We start from the raw sequence: 16,668 nt of genomic DNA on the forward strand, positions 1-16,668 counted from the left end.
ACTGTTAAAGCAGCAATATGGCCCCTGTAAAAATCGTGCTCTTACCTGCAGGTATGTCCCGCACTGCAAACAGGCCCACACGAGTGTCTCCATTTACCGTCCATTTCTGGGTATCGCAGTTTGGCTGACAGCTGTGATTCATAAATCGAGAATAGTTCCCTTTAGGCCCTGCATCAATTATTCGGTCCTGTAAATAAAAATAGGTTGCGAGTTCCATTTTCCGTAAGAACATTTTTTTCAGAAACAAAACCGCAACTTGCTAGGAAAGTTTACAAAGGCAGGAATGATAACGTTTAGGAGCCAGTAACGCTACCATGTCAGATCTTTTTATGCTGCTTGCAACTGCTCCACAGTTTACTGATCATTTTCTTGATCAGAGCTCAGACAAACAAGTGCCTGGGTCTTCACAACGGAAAGGCCAACCGGGGATTCCTGCATCTATTCTTACTACACTAGTTGGTGGCTTCAGTTGTATAGGATTTTTCATGCTGCAATAATACATTCAGAGCAAATTGTACCCCACGCATTTCATTTGAAAGAACATTATCAAGGGCTAAAGGAGTATAATATATAACACCCTTTATAACAGTCTGCTGGAACATTTTGACTGCAAGGTCTATCTTGGAACCTTTGCTCCTGGCATGCATCCCAAAGTTTATATGAACTTTTTTGCACTGAAGCACTTTATTTCCGGGATAATTTATTACTTGTACAGGTTTTAAGTCGCATCATTTTTTTTTCACTTAATTGTAGGATTATTAAAAAACGATCTTATGCAACAAGAATAGCGCAACACAATATTCACAATATTTTTTTTTATGGTTTATAAATTACATAGTTGGATATACCGTGAGTGCAGCTATCAGATACATATATTGTCTTGTTCGATTGCCATCATACAAATGTGTGACCCTTTTGCCCAACTTGCTTCCATTTTTTTTAAAAATTTACACTTATTGCCACTTTCATACTACTCCGCTGGAATTTTTTTTTTTTTTTTTTAAATGCATAGGTGGTTCTGCCCATTACCCAGCATGAGCCTTGGACAGACAAAAAAATAAAAATAAGGAACCAAAACCGCAACACAAGTGTGTTAACATGTTTTCTATCTCAATATGGACCTGCGTTTTTGGTGTGGTTTTGTAAGGAGCAAGGATGCTGCAAGCAAGCTTTTCAAAAAGCAACACCACCCACAGCGGAGAGAAGAGTCCCATAGGATTTAAAGAGAATTTTTTTTATTTTTTTAGCAAGGTCAAAAACGCAGCAAAAAATGCACCAGTATGACAGGACCTTAAACTATGAAGCATCGTTAACTTGCAGTGTCACAATATTACTGCTTAGAACACTCCCGAATGGTACAGAAGTAATGCAGCTCATGTTTTCTAGCAGCTGCCAAAACAAAAAAAAAATGAAGGCAGGCCGAGTGAGCTGAGCACAGAGTCAAATGCCCTGTGCACACAGTCGGACTTTGACGGAAAATGTGCGATCCAATCTTGTCGTCGGAAAAAATCAGACAGTGTGTGGACTGACTTTTTCCATCGGAATTTCCGACACACAACGTTTGAGAGCAGGATCTAAAATTGTCCGATAACAAAATCCGATCGTTTAAAGCGGTAGTAAACCCGCAAATTTATTTATTTATTTTTTAAACCTGCAAAGCAAAAAGGCATAATGAGCTAGTATGCACCGCATACTAGCTCATTATGAAATACTTACCTTAGAACGAGGCCCCGACATCTGGCCCGATCCACGCCGAGGTCCCTCGGCGTTTCTTCCGGGCATCGCGACTCCGGTGCTGTGAGTGGCCGGAGCCGCGATATCGCCACTCCCACGCATGCGCGCGGGAGATTTCATTCCGGCCGGCCACTGCCGGATTTTCAGGCCGAGAATCCCCTTGTGCGCATGCGCCGCTGCAGTCAGCGGCGCATACCGAGGGGAATATCTCCTAAACCGTAAAGGTTTAGGAGATATTTTTTTTACCTACAGGTAAGCCTTATTATAGGCTTTCCTGTAGGTAAAAGTTAAAAATTTGAGTATACAACCACTTTAAATGCCGATCGTGTGTAGACAATTCTGACAGACAAAGTGGCACACATGCTCAGAATAAATCACGAGACAAAAGCTATTGGCTACTGCCCTCTTTATGGTCCCATAGTACGTGTTGAACATCACTGTGTTCTGAATGATCGGATTTTCGGATAACTTTGTGCAACCATGTGTATGCAAGACAAGTTTGGGACAAAATCCGTTGGGAAAAAAAAAAAAACAATGAATTTTGTCGCTGGAATGCCCAACCGTGTGTACAGGGCAAACGTAAAACGGTGTGAAGCCTACAGGTACCTTATCAATGGTCAGCATATAAAAGTGCGAAATGTCATTCTCCTGTGCATGGCGAATCCTTGCCATACATTCCTCCTCATCAATAAGCTCTCCAACGTACTCATTCACAAACTCTCCCTGAAATAAAAAAAAAACATTCCAAGTCAACATCCTTTCCATACAGTAAATTAACTGGTAACATTTCAGAATGGGAACTGCTAGGGAAAATTATATCCATTTTTTTTTTTTTTTTTTTTTTTTAAATACACATGAAGTTCCATCATAAAGGGAGCAGCTGACACGTTAGCAAAGCCCAGATTCTCTGCCAAGGCAACCTCCACACAGACAGTGTAGTATAAGGCATGGTCAGCAATAGGGACTAATAGCAGCCATTAGGCAATACTGATCACTAGTCATTTGTCCTCTACTTCCACAGTTTAGATCCTCCAACATGAAATATACAATGCAAAGTTGTACAAGTATATGGGCATTAAGTTAGAGGTTAAAGAGAATGTTGGTCAGGGAAAAAAAAAAAAAATAATCCACAAAAAACTTTTCAATACTATATATTCTATTTGCTGCTTACCTTCTTTATTTTTCGAGTGGCTATCAGCCCCCATCCTTTGCCCTCAGTCTTGATGATCTTGGTCTCAGGATACTGGCGCTTGGTAAAACACTGATTCTGACACCTCGCCCCAGCAGGACACACTTGAGGGTGGCACTCATACATCAGCATCCGGTTTAGACATTCAGAGTCTAATCCACAGGATTTATCGCTCGACGGCTTACAATTGCATTTAGGAATTTCAGCGATATCAGCAGTGTAAACTTGAACTTTGCCATATGGCTTATTCACCTAAAGCAGAATACAAAATTTGTGATACAATTATTAAGGGGCCAACGTCCTTTCATTTCTTTAACCACTTTAGCTCCAGAAGGTTTTTCTGTTATTTATGATCAGGCCAACTTTGCTTTTCGGCACTGCGCTACTTTAACCACTTCAATACCAGGCCAATTTTCAGCTTTCAGCGCTGTCACACTTTGAATTACAATAGCGCAGTCATGCTACACTGTACCCAAACTATATTTTTATCATTTTGTTCACACAAATAGAGCTTCCTTTTGGTGGCGTTGAATTACCCCACTGGGGATTTTTTTTTTTGCTAAATAAGTTTTTGCTTCCGTTATGAAATTTAGCAAATAATTGTTCTTCATAAATTTAGCCCAAATGTATTCTGCTACATTTCTTTGGTGACAACTCAGCGTATATTAGTCTGTGTGAAAGTTAGAGAGTCTACCAACTATGTTATATACATCTGAAAATTGATCAATCCTGTTTCCGAAATTACTCATTTGTTCTGAATTTGGACTTGCATTCATTATGTGGGACTGCACATCTAATTGGATTTCTTTGAACTTTCTAATTCACTATTTTCTTTTTTTTTGGACTTATTGCGCAGTTATTACACGAACACATTTTTTATTTTTAAGAAATGACTATTTTTTTCTGAGCATGGACTCCCATTCATTATGTGTTAATCCTTTGAAGCGTTTCTGTTCAATATTAAACAACCTAATTTTTAGCTCTCATCTTATTTATGGTATAGTCACCATACTAGCACATTTTTCACCATACCTGCATTTTTTTTCTTGGTTTGATTCACATTTTACCATGTATGAATCTGCTTATTTGATCTATTTATGTTTAAGTCACAATTATATCATTTATTCAAATTTGCTTTTTGCAACCTTAGCGCTGCACTTATTTATTCACAACTATGTTATACACATCTGAAAATTGATCAATCCTAATTGAGCCCATCTAATTTATTGAGGACCTAAAATGCCAGGACAGTACAAATACCCACCACGGCCCCTTTTTGGAAAGTAGGCAGTCCAAGGTATTTAGTAGGAGGCATAATGGCTTTGACGTAATTAGTCATTTTTTAAACATATCCCATAAAAATTGTAAAAATCCAATTTCTTCATAAATTTAGGCCAAAATGTATTCTGCTACGTCTTTGGTTAAAAAATAAAATCCCCAAAAGTGTATATTGATCGTTTTGAGTCTATAGATAAACACTGCCAATTTTATACTAGTATAGTATAGCAGAACAGTGGGCAAACACTGACACCTTGTGGGAACTGGCTAACTGCCCCTCATCTCCAGCGACACCAATACAGTGATCAATGCTAATAGACACTGTACTAATGACACTGACTGGGAAAGCGTTAACATCTGGGGCAATCAAGGTGTAGTAAACAATGTGTGCCGATTTTACTTAGCAATCTGCCAGTTGTTAGACCACTCTTTGCAGGGATACAAAACTGGCACACTGCCACTGTCAGTAGAGAGCATTGTGTTTATATACACAAAGCTCTCCCGTCACTCCCTCCGGTGATCTTAGAGTTCATGGTCAGGAACCAGGCATGTGCTTGAGCCAGTGACAGCGCAGCTGGGCATGGGTGCGCCCCCTACCTAGAAATGCAGAATCGCATATATACAGGAGAATCCGAGCAGCTGGCAACAGTAGTAAAACTACAGCGCACGGTTGGCAAGTGTTTAAAAATGTAGGCACACTATGATCTGTTCACCAACTATGGGGTGAAACATCAAGCATATACAATCACCAGGGTAAACTATACACTCATTTTTGTTAATATTTATACCTTTATGTGTTTATATGGTGGTGGCTTTTTCTCATTTTCCTGAGTTTCTTTTGCTTTCCGCTGTGAATTTATCTCACAGAAACGATCTTCTGCTTCTTGCAAAGCTGTTCGATAGTAAGAAAGAATAAAGACTGAATGAAAGCCTGATTGGGATCGAAAGGTTTTCTATAAAATATTTTCACACTGCATTGATCTATTCAGAAACATTTTTGGGATCTCAAAGCAATGACACATATTTGGGGTCCTAAACATTACCCAGCACCACACAAGATTGAGCAACTCTGCTCTAATGCTTAAGTGGTTGCAAAGTCAACATTAAATAACCCTGTAATCCACGGTGTTACAGGATTATATCATGTGCAGAGTGTGTCTTTGTGCAAAAGGATTGCGATAAATACCTTATTTACAGCGGAGCTGGGCGCTCACGTGACCCACCAGAGCTCTCCTTTCCCACCCACAGGGAAGGAGGAGCCAAGATTCCCCACCAATGTCAGCCGGAAGGTGAGGAGCGGGAGGTGACATGAGCGCCCAGTGCACTGCAAATGGGGTATTTATCTCAATAGTTTTACACAAAGGCACACACTGCACATGATATAATTCTGTAACAGGTTACAGGATTTCTTAATGTTCATACTACAGACACCCAAGTTGACAGGCAGGGGGAGAAAAGGAGAGCAGTGGATGACAGAGACACTTAAACGGACCACAGTAATCAATAGCCATGATTACCCTGGTCAACAGAGACAGAGGGACACAGGACATACCATGATCAACTGGGTTTTAGGGCATAGAGAAGGGTAAATGACAGTAACATGCTTTAAAGGATCAGGATCATTTTTTTTTTTAGGATTACAACCACTTTAACATCATTACTGTATCAACATACCATTTTTAAAGACCTTGCCAATGCTTTTCACACCGTGATGTTTGCTCCCTCTATCACCCTCCATGTAAGGGAACACTCGAGCATGGTGGGTCCAGTAATAGTCTTTGGAACCGAAAAAGAAAACTGGGAACTCTCCAATCTCATGCTTCATGTTCTGAATATTCGGAGGAATGTTTTTGGGGTGACACACTTCTGCAGGCCACCATCTGTTTAACAAAGTATTTTAAATGTACTTGATAAAGAAAGGCAATGTTTTTACTCCACAAATCAACAGTCCTCAGGAAATAAATGCTACTATAAGAAGGAGGGCAACCATCAAACACAATAGACACGTCTGAAGGATCTTTGGCTCAAGAAGGCAAGTCCAAAAAGTAGTAAAAATATATATTGATGGCAAGCATACCTGTAATTGCCCAGTTTCACCCAAATGATATCTTGGTATTGTGGTTTTTTCCCTGTTCTGCAGTCATTGCAAAACCAGGTTCCCTCTGGCATCTCAATATTCAAGCATTCGGGGTGGAAAGCAGAGGGACATGACTCACAGCACAACAGACTTCCACCTGCAGGCAAAACAAATAAAATGGAGACTCGCAATGGACACTTTTTTTGCAAGTGAAAAGTATTAAATTGCTGCTCTTATAACCACTCACTGGAACCACATATTAATCAGGGCTACTACATTGTGTTAATACAAGACTGGATCATTTTAACGTTGTTGAAAACGCTTAAAAGCGTCACTAAACCCACATTAAAAAAAAAAAAAATATATATCAATATATGGTGTATTACAGTGCTGTTCAAAAGCGCTGTCACATGACCAAGCCTGGATCTGTTTGATAAGCCAGCAAGCTGATATAAAAAAAAACAAAAAAAAAACCCACAAACGGATTTCCCCATGCACATAAGCAGGGTAGATGGAGGATCATGCCCTCTGTGCTATTGTATTCTGACAACGAGGAGTACTCAGAATAATCTGATTAGCACTGTAAATGACTGGCTGCAATACACTGAACAAATTAAATTGTTCCAACATTCCCGTTCAAGAGAAGCTGATCACTGGGTACAATGGAAATGGCCATAGAAGGATCAAAATTCATCCCGTACTTGCTGGACCAGCCATTTCTCAATCCATCTTAAGAGGTGACATCACTGCTAACTATAAGCTCCAGACATCAGATCTTGGTGCCATCTGTGATGGTGCAAAGATGATAGGAATTGCTAAAGAGGTTAAGTATCTGTGGGTCAGGGGGTAAAGTGAGCATTGCCTTAAGCCAGGCAACATAAAAGCAATGGTGGCTCCCTACTTATTTTACAGTCTAACCAGTTTCTAAATTATGAAGCAGATTCCGAGATAAACTTGAAATGCAAAAGAAGAGGAAGATAACCAATACAAATATGGAAGCCGCCATTGCCAACTTTCAGGCTTCATGCACTGGTGCTCTTCTAGATGCTTTTCTTCTAGGAGAAAAAGCAGCGGCAAATACAGTATACTCCTAAGCCATGTTTTTATTTTTATTTTTTTTTAAACGTGTTTAGGTATGTCATGCACATGAGCATTTATTCATTTCATTGGCCAGAATATGAATTTATTCTGGCTGAAGAAATGAAAAAACACTCAAGTTCATACTATTAACATGCGTTTTAGTTTATAACATCAACAAAAATCTCCAGCACAAAATTCTAATCAACATAAAATCAAAAAGAAAATGCTCTCTCACCTTTGGAGCATATGAAACACCAGCTCACATTGACATGACTATGATGGCTGTTGCCTCTCTTGGCAGCAAAGTGTGCAGTACAGATGATGCTGAAAGGCGACAGCACTGTGCATCCTGCTGCGATACAGGACTCCCCACTGTGGTAAGCAACTGGGCAGCGGACACAACGCATCAATTTATCTGTTAGACGTAAACAACTGCTTAGAATTAATTATCAACAGCCAAAAGCACAAAACTGAAAAAAATAAAAAGACACCATGCAAAGAAAAACATCAGCAAAAAATTCTGGCCTTATTTTATGAAGTGCAATATAGCAAGAGCCATTTCTAAACTGCTGCAGCCAGTAAATATGCACAGGGGAAGTGTCATGAAAACAACAGAGTTTTGATCAATTGTATTAGTGCAGATTTAAAAAAATTTTTTTTTTTACACAAAACCAGAATGGTACTAACATTTTTGGTTATTGATTAAGCCACAATAAACCCTTTCGCTGCCAGGTTAGTACATCATACGGGCTGACAGTGGAAGTTTTCACACACAATCCAATGGCTGCAGCCACTGGGATTGTGTGTAAAACTGACAAGCAGACTCCTGCATGTAAGGTGGAAGCATTCAAGCGGCTACACTGCTGCCCAATTGCTTCCACACCCATCATCCATTTACTGAAACAGAAGAGACAAAGAAAATGAAATAGTGTGCGTTTAGTTGTGTAGTGTATGGTTCTGCGCGGTTACAGGTAAGGAGAGTAAACTTGAAAGTAACGTACAAAATGATGCACATAACGAGGCAAATTGAAATGAGAACCAAGTGAAACAGTCCAAAGTGCTATGGCAATGAACATGAATGATAAACATCTGGCTGGGCAACAAACCAACAGGTAGAGAGTAAGAACATGTCCAACAGTGCAACTTCTGCAAATTGTGCCTCATGCAAATAAAACATACATAATATAGTGACACAAATATAAAGTAAATCCTAAACGTGAGTCTCAAGTCCTAGGTGACAGAGCTGGGGGTAGTCCGTGGAATGGTGTATTCCCACTGTGCAGAATATAAACCGTAAAGATGGGCGTCTTCTTTGACTTCCTTTAGGAGGCCTTCTGGTTTCAGATTCCCACCAGGATGAGTATATTATATGCGCTCCTTTAAAAACAGATTAATGTTCTGGGAGTCACTCCCGGGCCTACCTATAAAAAGGTATATACACCCTGTTCCAAATTATTATGCCAATGATATTTTTACCCGTTTACCTAAATAATTGATGCAAACAGTCAGCATAAGTCTCATGTTATCAACTATTAAAAGTACAATTTGAACAACATTTAAACTTTTTTTTAACAGTTCACGTTACATTTTAACGTGAGACGCCTTTTTTGATGGCAGCATCACAAGTCTTGCATCCATTGAACTTGTGAGTTCAAGGAGGACACCCATCTTTACTGTTTATATTCTGCACAGTGAAAGAGGGAATACACCATTCCACCCACTACTCCCCAGCACTGTCAACTAGGGCTTGAGACTCCCATTTGGGATTTACTTTATAGGTTATTTGTGTCACTGTTCTGTTTACCATTTTTTTCCATGAGTCACAATTTGCACTAATATTTGCAGAAGTTGCACCTTTGGACACGTTCTTACTCTCTACCTGATAACTGGTTTACTGCCCAGCCAGATGCTCGTATTTCTAGGATTCTTTCGTCGTTCTGCTCAGCTGTTACACTGGACGCGGTTCTCAATCCAGCCCATGAAATGGTGTTGGCCCGTGCCGCCGATCTTGGTCGGAATAGTTACTTTCACTTTGTGAAGGATTATTCTGCTGCTCCGCCTGTGAAAGTCATATCTCTGGACATGTGTTGGATCCCAAGAAAACAGAGAAGTGTTGGCACATGCGCAGAAAGAAGAAAGTCACAGAGGAGCAGTGCAGACCAGGGGTTGGCAAGACAGGAATGCAGTCTAGCTCTCATCTGCTGGCGATCGACGGGTTGCCGACCCCAGATCTAGTGCGATTTATGTCTGCTCTGTCATTCTCTGCATGAGCCATGTCTGACTATTCCAGCTAGTTAACGGTGCCGGAATGGTCTGGTGTCCACATATACTGTCAGTCACAGGAACCTCTGCACACAATGATGGACACAACCCTGCTTCCTGGCATGGATTGTTAGTAAAGGAAACAGCAAGTGATCAAAAATACAAAAATCACTGGAATTCACAATCAACACAGCTGGCAATATAATTTGTCATAAAAAAATATAAACATAACTTGACAACAATCTTTTTTAAATGTTAACACACACTGATTAGATCAATTTTGTGTAGACCTCCTTAGTGAAAGAAGTGTAGCTCACTTTTAATTACTCTGGTGCTGTTGGACTTCGACACAACGCAGCTTGCACAGTGGTGGAGAGAGCAGCGGAAGCCTTTGTTGTCAAACACAGCCAGAGGGTACTTCCTCAGACAAGACTCGTGGTAGAACTTGCCACAATTTACTGCGCTGCACCGCTTGGCTTCTGCATCCTTCTGCTTGCAGACAAAGCACGTGTGAATACCTTCACAGGGACAGAAACACAGTGTGAAAAAGAACGCAGGCATAGACAGATAAAAAAAATACAAGTACAGGGTAATTCTCACCCAAACCCAATACATCATTACATGAAGAATACGCAAGCAGACAGGAACACTGAACCACGCCTAACAAGTGGCTCCAGCGGCATGAACAATCTTCATTCATGCAACCAGAACACCTGCGACAAAAAGCCCTTAATTAGTTTTTTTATTTTTAAAAACTTTTTTTGAACAGCCCTGTGGAGGTTGGCGAAATATCCAGGGTTTAAACAGACACCCAATGTCTCACTTTTGAGATCGAAAGATGGAGGACATGGATTCCTCAATCCTTTCTGAGAGCACTGGCTCCCCTCCCGAGCGTCTTTTCTTGTTTAGCCTGCGGGGGGGGCTGGGGTGGCGCGCAGCAGGGACAGGTGGTGTCCTTTTAAAAGTCAGTAGCTGCATAATTTCAGTTGAAAGCTGTGTACCAATGATCATATACGATCGCTTCAAAATCTGTATTTTTTGTACATATTCCCTTTAAAGTGGTTGTATACCCCATTTTTTTTAACTTTTACCTACAGGAAAGCCTATAAGGCTTACCTGTAGGTAAAACAAATAATATCTCCTAAACCTGTACGGTTTAGGAGATATCCCCGTCGGCATGCGCCGCTGACTGCAGCGGCGCATGCGCACAAGGGGATTCTCGGCCTGAAAATCCGGCAGCGGCTGGCCGGCATGACGATATCGCGGCTCCGGCCACTCACAGCGCCGGAGCCGCGATACCCGGAAGAAACGCAGAGGGAGCATGTCAGCTCCCTCGGCGTGGATCGGGCCAGATGTCGGGGCCTCGTTCTAAGGTAAGTATTTCATAATGAGCTAGTATGCGGTGCATACTAGCTCATTATGCCTTTTGCTTTGCAGTCGGCAAAAAAAAAAAAAAAAAAAATGTGCGGGTTAACTACCGCTTTAAATTGCACTTCGAGAAGAGGCCCGCTCACCTGATTTACACTCTACACACAGAAATTGGCCCCTTGGCCTTTCAGTGAGCCCGATACACGATAAATGGAAAGCAGAGAAGCATAGGCCTTCACACAGCAGGAGGTCCCCCATTTTCTCACACACCTAAAAAACACAAAAGTAGGTTAATGAACATCAGTATTAAATGCAAGATATCAGTTTTACTGTTGATACAGCTCCTCACATCTGTCAACTGGGGCTACCCTCATATTAGGCTTTCTGCAAGCCCCACAAAGTAACAACCACTAGTATAATGATAAAAAAAACAGTTTAAAAACCAAGATCAATATGTGGGTGCCTCCATTTGCTTTGCATCAATCAGAATATCACTTCAAACACCCCCCCCCCCCCCAACCAAAAAAAGGGGAAAAAAAAAAAAAAAAAAAAAAACGCATGCAAAATGACTATGAAGTTGATAAACATGAAGGGTTTGTATTTCAGTTATTTTGATTCTTACATTACATAGGGTAAGAATACCATCATTTCCTGTTGCAACTTTTACAGCTCCACACTTTGGCATCTTAGTTATAGGCGGCAGTAGTTTTTTTGGAGTGAATCTTAGTGAGAAGAGCACATCCCCTACAGCTCCCTATAAACCTCCTCCTTCTTGAGCACTTAAAGAGTAGCTAAACCCAAACACCATGGTGGTCACCCAGGCTGGACTTTCAAACATATTTATATCACGCGCTAGGTGAGGGAAATGATCTTTAAGAAACATAAGTTCTTTACAGTCCCAACATGTTTGGTGTTCATAAGTGCTTCTGTCAAGGTAAAGGACTTGTGCTCAGACCAGGTGCCCCACATGGATGTTCACTCACCCCTAGGTGGTAACCATCTCTAGTGGGTCAAATGCACAGGTGGGGAAGTCCCTGGATAAAATTCTTTGCTGGCAGTTCAAATGCTGGATATGTCCTCACATGGATGAAATGGAAACAGGAGAAGATCTCATTGTGTAAACTTTTAGAACTTATTGGATAAAACAAATAAGAATTACACTCACATGTAATGGTGCCCAATTAATCATGGCACCTGGTGTGTACAGCATGTGTTTTGTAAACGGGGAACTCAGCGTGCAACCTGCTGAATGGCGGCATTTACACAATGAGATCTTCCATTTCATCCATGTGAGGACATATCCAGCATTTGAGCTGCCAGCAAAGGATTTCATCCAGGAGTCGCCCGCCTGCTCTTTTGACCCACTAAAGATAGTTGGTCAACACCTAGGGGTGAGTTTACATCCATGTGGGCCACCCGGTCTGAGTACAAGTCATACGAAGCACTGGTTATTTGCCTTGAGCACAAGCACTTATGAACACCAAACATGTTGGGACTGTAATGGACTTCTGTTTCTTAAAGATCATAATTTTGATCACCTATCGCAGTGATCATTTTCAATTGCTTTTTTCACTGCAGCAGGAGTATTTATATTTTTTATTTTTATATTTTCCTTTGGCACCAAGTATTTTAATTTCTCATGGGCTTTCAAACACGTCTGCCTTTGTCCATCTCCATTACATGGGGGTGATGGATGAAGTAGTTTACACACAAAGATATTTGTTGCTTCTAATTAAATCAAGGACACGATTTATCACAAGATTAACAGGCATTTTCAGTATTAAGATATGAGGACTCCCAGGCTGAGCCCTACACTTCTGTTAAAAGGAAGGTGTGTACTCTTGCCCGGACATCATTGATTATGTTTGTCTAGAGTAGCTTCGAAGAGATGCTATCCCTTAGTATGTGAAGCAGGCACCTTTTACGTGCTGGTTCTGCAGTCAAGCACTTGATCCATAGAGTTCTCCTCATGTTGACGAGACAGGAGACTCACCTGAAAAAGGCGTACGAAGACACCAAACCACCCAAGCACACAGAGGCTTAAGACTGCAGGCATAAACTCCAGATGCTCCTAGATCAGACTGAATAGGAACCGGATTCCTTCTTAAGGACTTTACAGAAATAGCTAAAGTTTGGCAGACTAAAGTCACCACAAAGGTAGTTTGTAAGGCAGAGTTCTCCCAGAGAGAACAGAGATTTTAGAAGGGGCCTCCAACCCTTTGTCAATGAAGTTCTTTGACACAGGAACACCTTCCACAGGGATGGTTAGAGCATTAAGGTGGCAGGAACCTGTCAGATCCACAGCAAGGGCAGCCCACTTTTTAACCAAGTTGTTTATTATTCAAGGTCATTCTCAAACTAGTATTGGGAGGAATGAAATGGGTAGGGTTCGGTAAAGATTTGGGGCTGGGAGTGAAAATTCTGTCTGGAGTAATCCAAATTGTCATAATCACCCAATCTCTGTTCCTGAACAGGAAAAGATTTTTAAAAGATATTGCAGGTCTCGTGGTAAACAAAGTGGCATGGTGAGACAGAATGAAGCTGTACAATGCCAAGGCTTCTGCAGATGGCAGTGAGCTTTTTCACATTAGCAAGCACGCTGTGTAAAGCTACATGTTCCGTTTAGTATCAATCTGGGGAAAATCTTCAGATTCCTTCAATACTTCCTGCGTGTAATCTTTATTCCAATCTGTGCATGCCTAATCTAGGCCAGGCATATCAGGATCCGACTCAGACAAAGAAATGGGAACAGGGAAATAGACATGGAGTTGTTGAGCTCTGGGCAAAGACAGTTGCGTCAAGGCTTTCATTCGTCAGAGGAATTGAACATAAATGCAGAAAGGTCTCCTTATGTCAAAAGGCCCCTTGATGTGTTCCTGAAATAGCGCTAGAATCGATTGCAGAGACCAATGTTAAGAGAATGTTCCTGCTCCTGTGCAAGGGATGCATCACCACTCAGACAGTGTTGTACAGGTCTTCAGCTGTGTGAATGTTTGCCTGCAATTTTGCAATGACTCCTTGCCATAATTACATGTGAGGTTATGTCCTTGTGGGGTATGCATAGAGTATAGTGCAGAATAAAACGTAAGCCCCTTTCCAAAGGAGAACGCAGCAATCTGGTCATCCATCCCAGACTATGTTCGGAGTGGCCTAGAGCCAAATTTGAAAGTGTACACAGTGGTGAATAGAATTCAAATATCGCTGTGGTCGCTAACAGTAACATTCAGGCGTTTACAAGGTGACAGTCTTACCTTCCACGTCGCTGCACTGTATATGAAGCCCAGACTTTCCTGTTCTTGTGGGGCTGACTCCCGAAGGGGTCTTCAGGGAGCGAGTTCCATAGGGATGGACCACGACCCTGTACTTACGCCAAGGTGAGCACAAATGCAGGATCCAGTGCCTGAAACATTACAGGCCATGCCCACATTGTGTAGTCTGGGCACGGCTTCCAAGGTTTACCAAGGATGTGCCGATCCTGATACACTGCTTCTATTTGTGGCACTAGAAGGCAGTGAATTTGAAGATAACTAGATTTTTTTTATTTTAAGCTCTTGGAAGAGAAGAGGTTCATCCAATTACCTGAAAGTACGGCCTATATAACCCAAGAGCAATTTCCCACGTTCTGTACGATTAAAGGATAATTTCACTTTAGACAACACATTACACCCATTTTATTTTATTTTTTAGCGTGGAACATTTAACATATCCCTACTGCTGCAGCCGCCACCTTTCTCCCCCTCTGTGCCAGCAGCACGGAGAGAAGTTTCCCTTTACTAGCAATCACGTTTTGAAAAAAAGTGCGGCCATGCGGGGTGCTGCCCACATCATTCATTCGCACAGTTTTGTGTATAAATGAACTACAAGTCTCAACATCCTTTGTGGCTGTCAGCTTGTAATTCTCAAACTACCACAGCGCTCTTGAGCACTCTGGTTGTTCATGGAGTCTTCCTGTTCGTGTAAAACTGATTGGCCGTATGATGTACAGGCAGACAGCTCACACTGACAGTCTGCAGGAGACCTGCATGGCATCATCGATTCGCTGATCTCTGGTGCAATTCTTTCCAGGTTCCTGGGGGAAAAAAAAATTAAATGCACATTGTTTTTACCTGCAAACAAAATGTCTATTTTTAAGAAAAGTGAACTTATCCTTCAAGATATAAAATTGTATCTGTTTGAAGTACCACTGTAATTTTGCTTAGACTACAGGACAGGAGGTACAGGATCCTGATAAGTTCCTAAGTTACAAAGTAGTAACAAGCAGTGATAGCATCCTATTAAAAACACAGAAAGCCCCGTTTAAATAATGCATGTGCTACTTCATCAGACAGAGAACAATTTTACTACATGAAATGTCTGACAAAGGCAAGAAGATTGTAATTTTACTCTTTCAATGCTAATAAAGCAGTTCATAGCATTGTGTTTCCTCGTACGTCAGGTCTAAGCAATCACATAGTGTGTGTTGTAGGGTGGTGTAGTTACCTGACAGACAGGCTCCTTCTTTGAACTTCCTTTTTCAGACTTTTTTGACAAGACCGACTCATCTGCGCTCTCCGATTGGGATTCAGACCTCTCGTCAGACACCTACAATGAGAGTGTGTTCTTTAACAATCCAATATGTTAGCTAGCTCTTTATCAGAACGCAGCTTGTATATACTATGTACCTCATTATCTGCCAGAGACAAGGGAGACAGGATCTTACGGGCACCACGTGTCACTGAGCCCAAATCGGAATTGCGATTCCTCTTTTTCAACGGTTTACAAGCATCGGATAGGTTGCTAGCTGCTGCAAAATAAATACTGTTACATTTCTAACCTCAGATATTTATTAAAACATGGTCATCAGCCTAACAAATACCCCAAAGCAGTTCCCCCATATGGAAGAGGTATTTTCTTTCTGGTGGACCAAATCTAGTCTCCAATTTAAGAGCTGCAACCTCTATCAGAGCATTCAGCATTTGGAACTTCAAAGATTGTGATGCCTGTGTCTCAAGGTAAATTTTCCTAAATAGAACATCACACTGCTCTGTGCTCGTATGACATAGAGACCAGAGAATGGGGCCACAGGCATCTGAAATAGTTGTATGCTGAAGATAATGACAGAGGCTGCAGTGCTTTCATGGAGAGATGTGCGATACATACCAGCAAGGAAGGGTAATACCTATTCTATGTCAGGCAATTACTTTGAAAATTTTTGCATAAAACTGAAGAGTGCAAAATCTGGAGCTGCGCTGTATAGAAACCAATCAGTGCTTAACTGAACAAGTTGAAGTTAAAAGTTGATTGGCTACAATGCACTATCCAGTTTAAGGCGCCATGCACACCATCTTTTTTAAGCTAAAAAAAAAATGCTGGTAATAGCTTATCGTAGCAGCGTTTCGTGAGCGTTTTTTTGCAGTTCCAAAAACAAAAAACGCTATTAGTTGCATTTAGGAGTGTCTCTGCTGGAAATGCGCCAAGAAACGATAAAAACATTTTTTCTGCTTCCAGACGCTGAAAAATACCCTAAAGTAGTGTGCATGGATAGAACACCACCATTTAGTTTCTAGCAACAGGAGAGAGAGGGGGGGGAAAAAAAACAAAAAACAAAAAAACAAACACAAAATAAAAAACCAACAGCTTCTACGAGCTAAAAAAAAATAAAAGCTGGTGTGCTTGGAGCTTTAGTAAATAAACCCCAAAA

General features: G+C 41.1%; 1 protein-coding gene across 1 annotated transcript in view; it reads right to left on the minus strand.

Annotated features, from left to right (window-relative positions):
* NSD2 (nuclear receptor binding SET domain protein 2) overlaps nucleotides 1-16,668 on the minus strand; it is a 99,233-nt gene that overhangs the window by 9,732 nt on the left and 72,833 nt on the right. Inside the window, 11 exon segments of the mRNA XM_077477923.1 lie at nucleotides 46-187; nucleotides 2,341-2,457; nucleotides 2,906-3,175; nucleotides 4,990-5,093; nucleotides 5,876-6,081; nucleotides 6,279-6,435; nucleotides 7,594-7,773; nucleotides 9,938-10,138; nucleotides 11,135-11,258; nucleotides 15,468-15,569; nucleotides 15,650-15,771. Coding sequence (XP_077334049.1) covers nucleotides 46-187; nucleotides 2,341-2,457; nucleotides 2,906-3,175; nucleotides 4,990-5,093; nucleotides 5,876-6,081; nucleotides 6,279-6,435; nucleotides 7,594-7,773; nucleotides 9,938-10,138; nucleotides 11,135-11,258; nucleotides 15,468-15,569; nucleotides 15,650-15,771 — 1,725 coding nt within the window.

The sequence above is a fragment of the Lithobates pipiens genome, unplaced genomic scaffold (genome assembly GCF_037356315.1).
Source record: "Lithobates pipiens isolate NorthernLeopardFrog02 unplaced genomic scaffold, aLitPip1_a1.2 Scaffold_13, whole genome shotgun sequence".
NCBI lineage: Eukaryota > Metazoa > Chordata > Amphibia > Anura > Ranidae > Lithobates > Lithobates pipiens.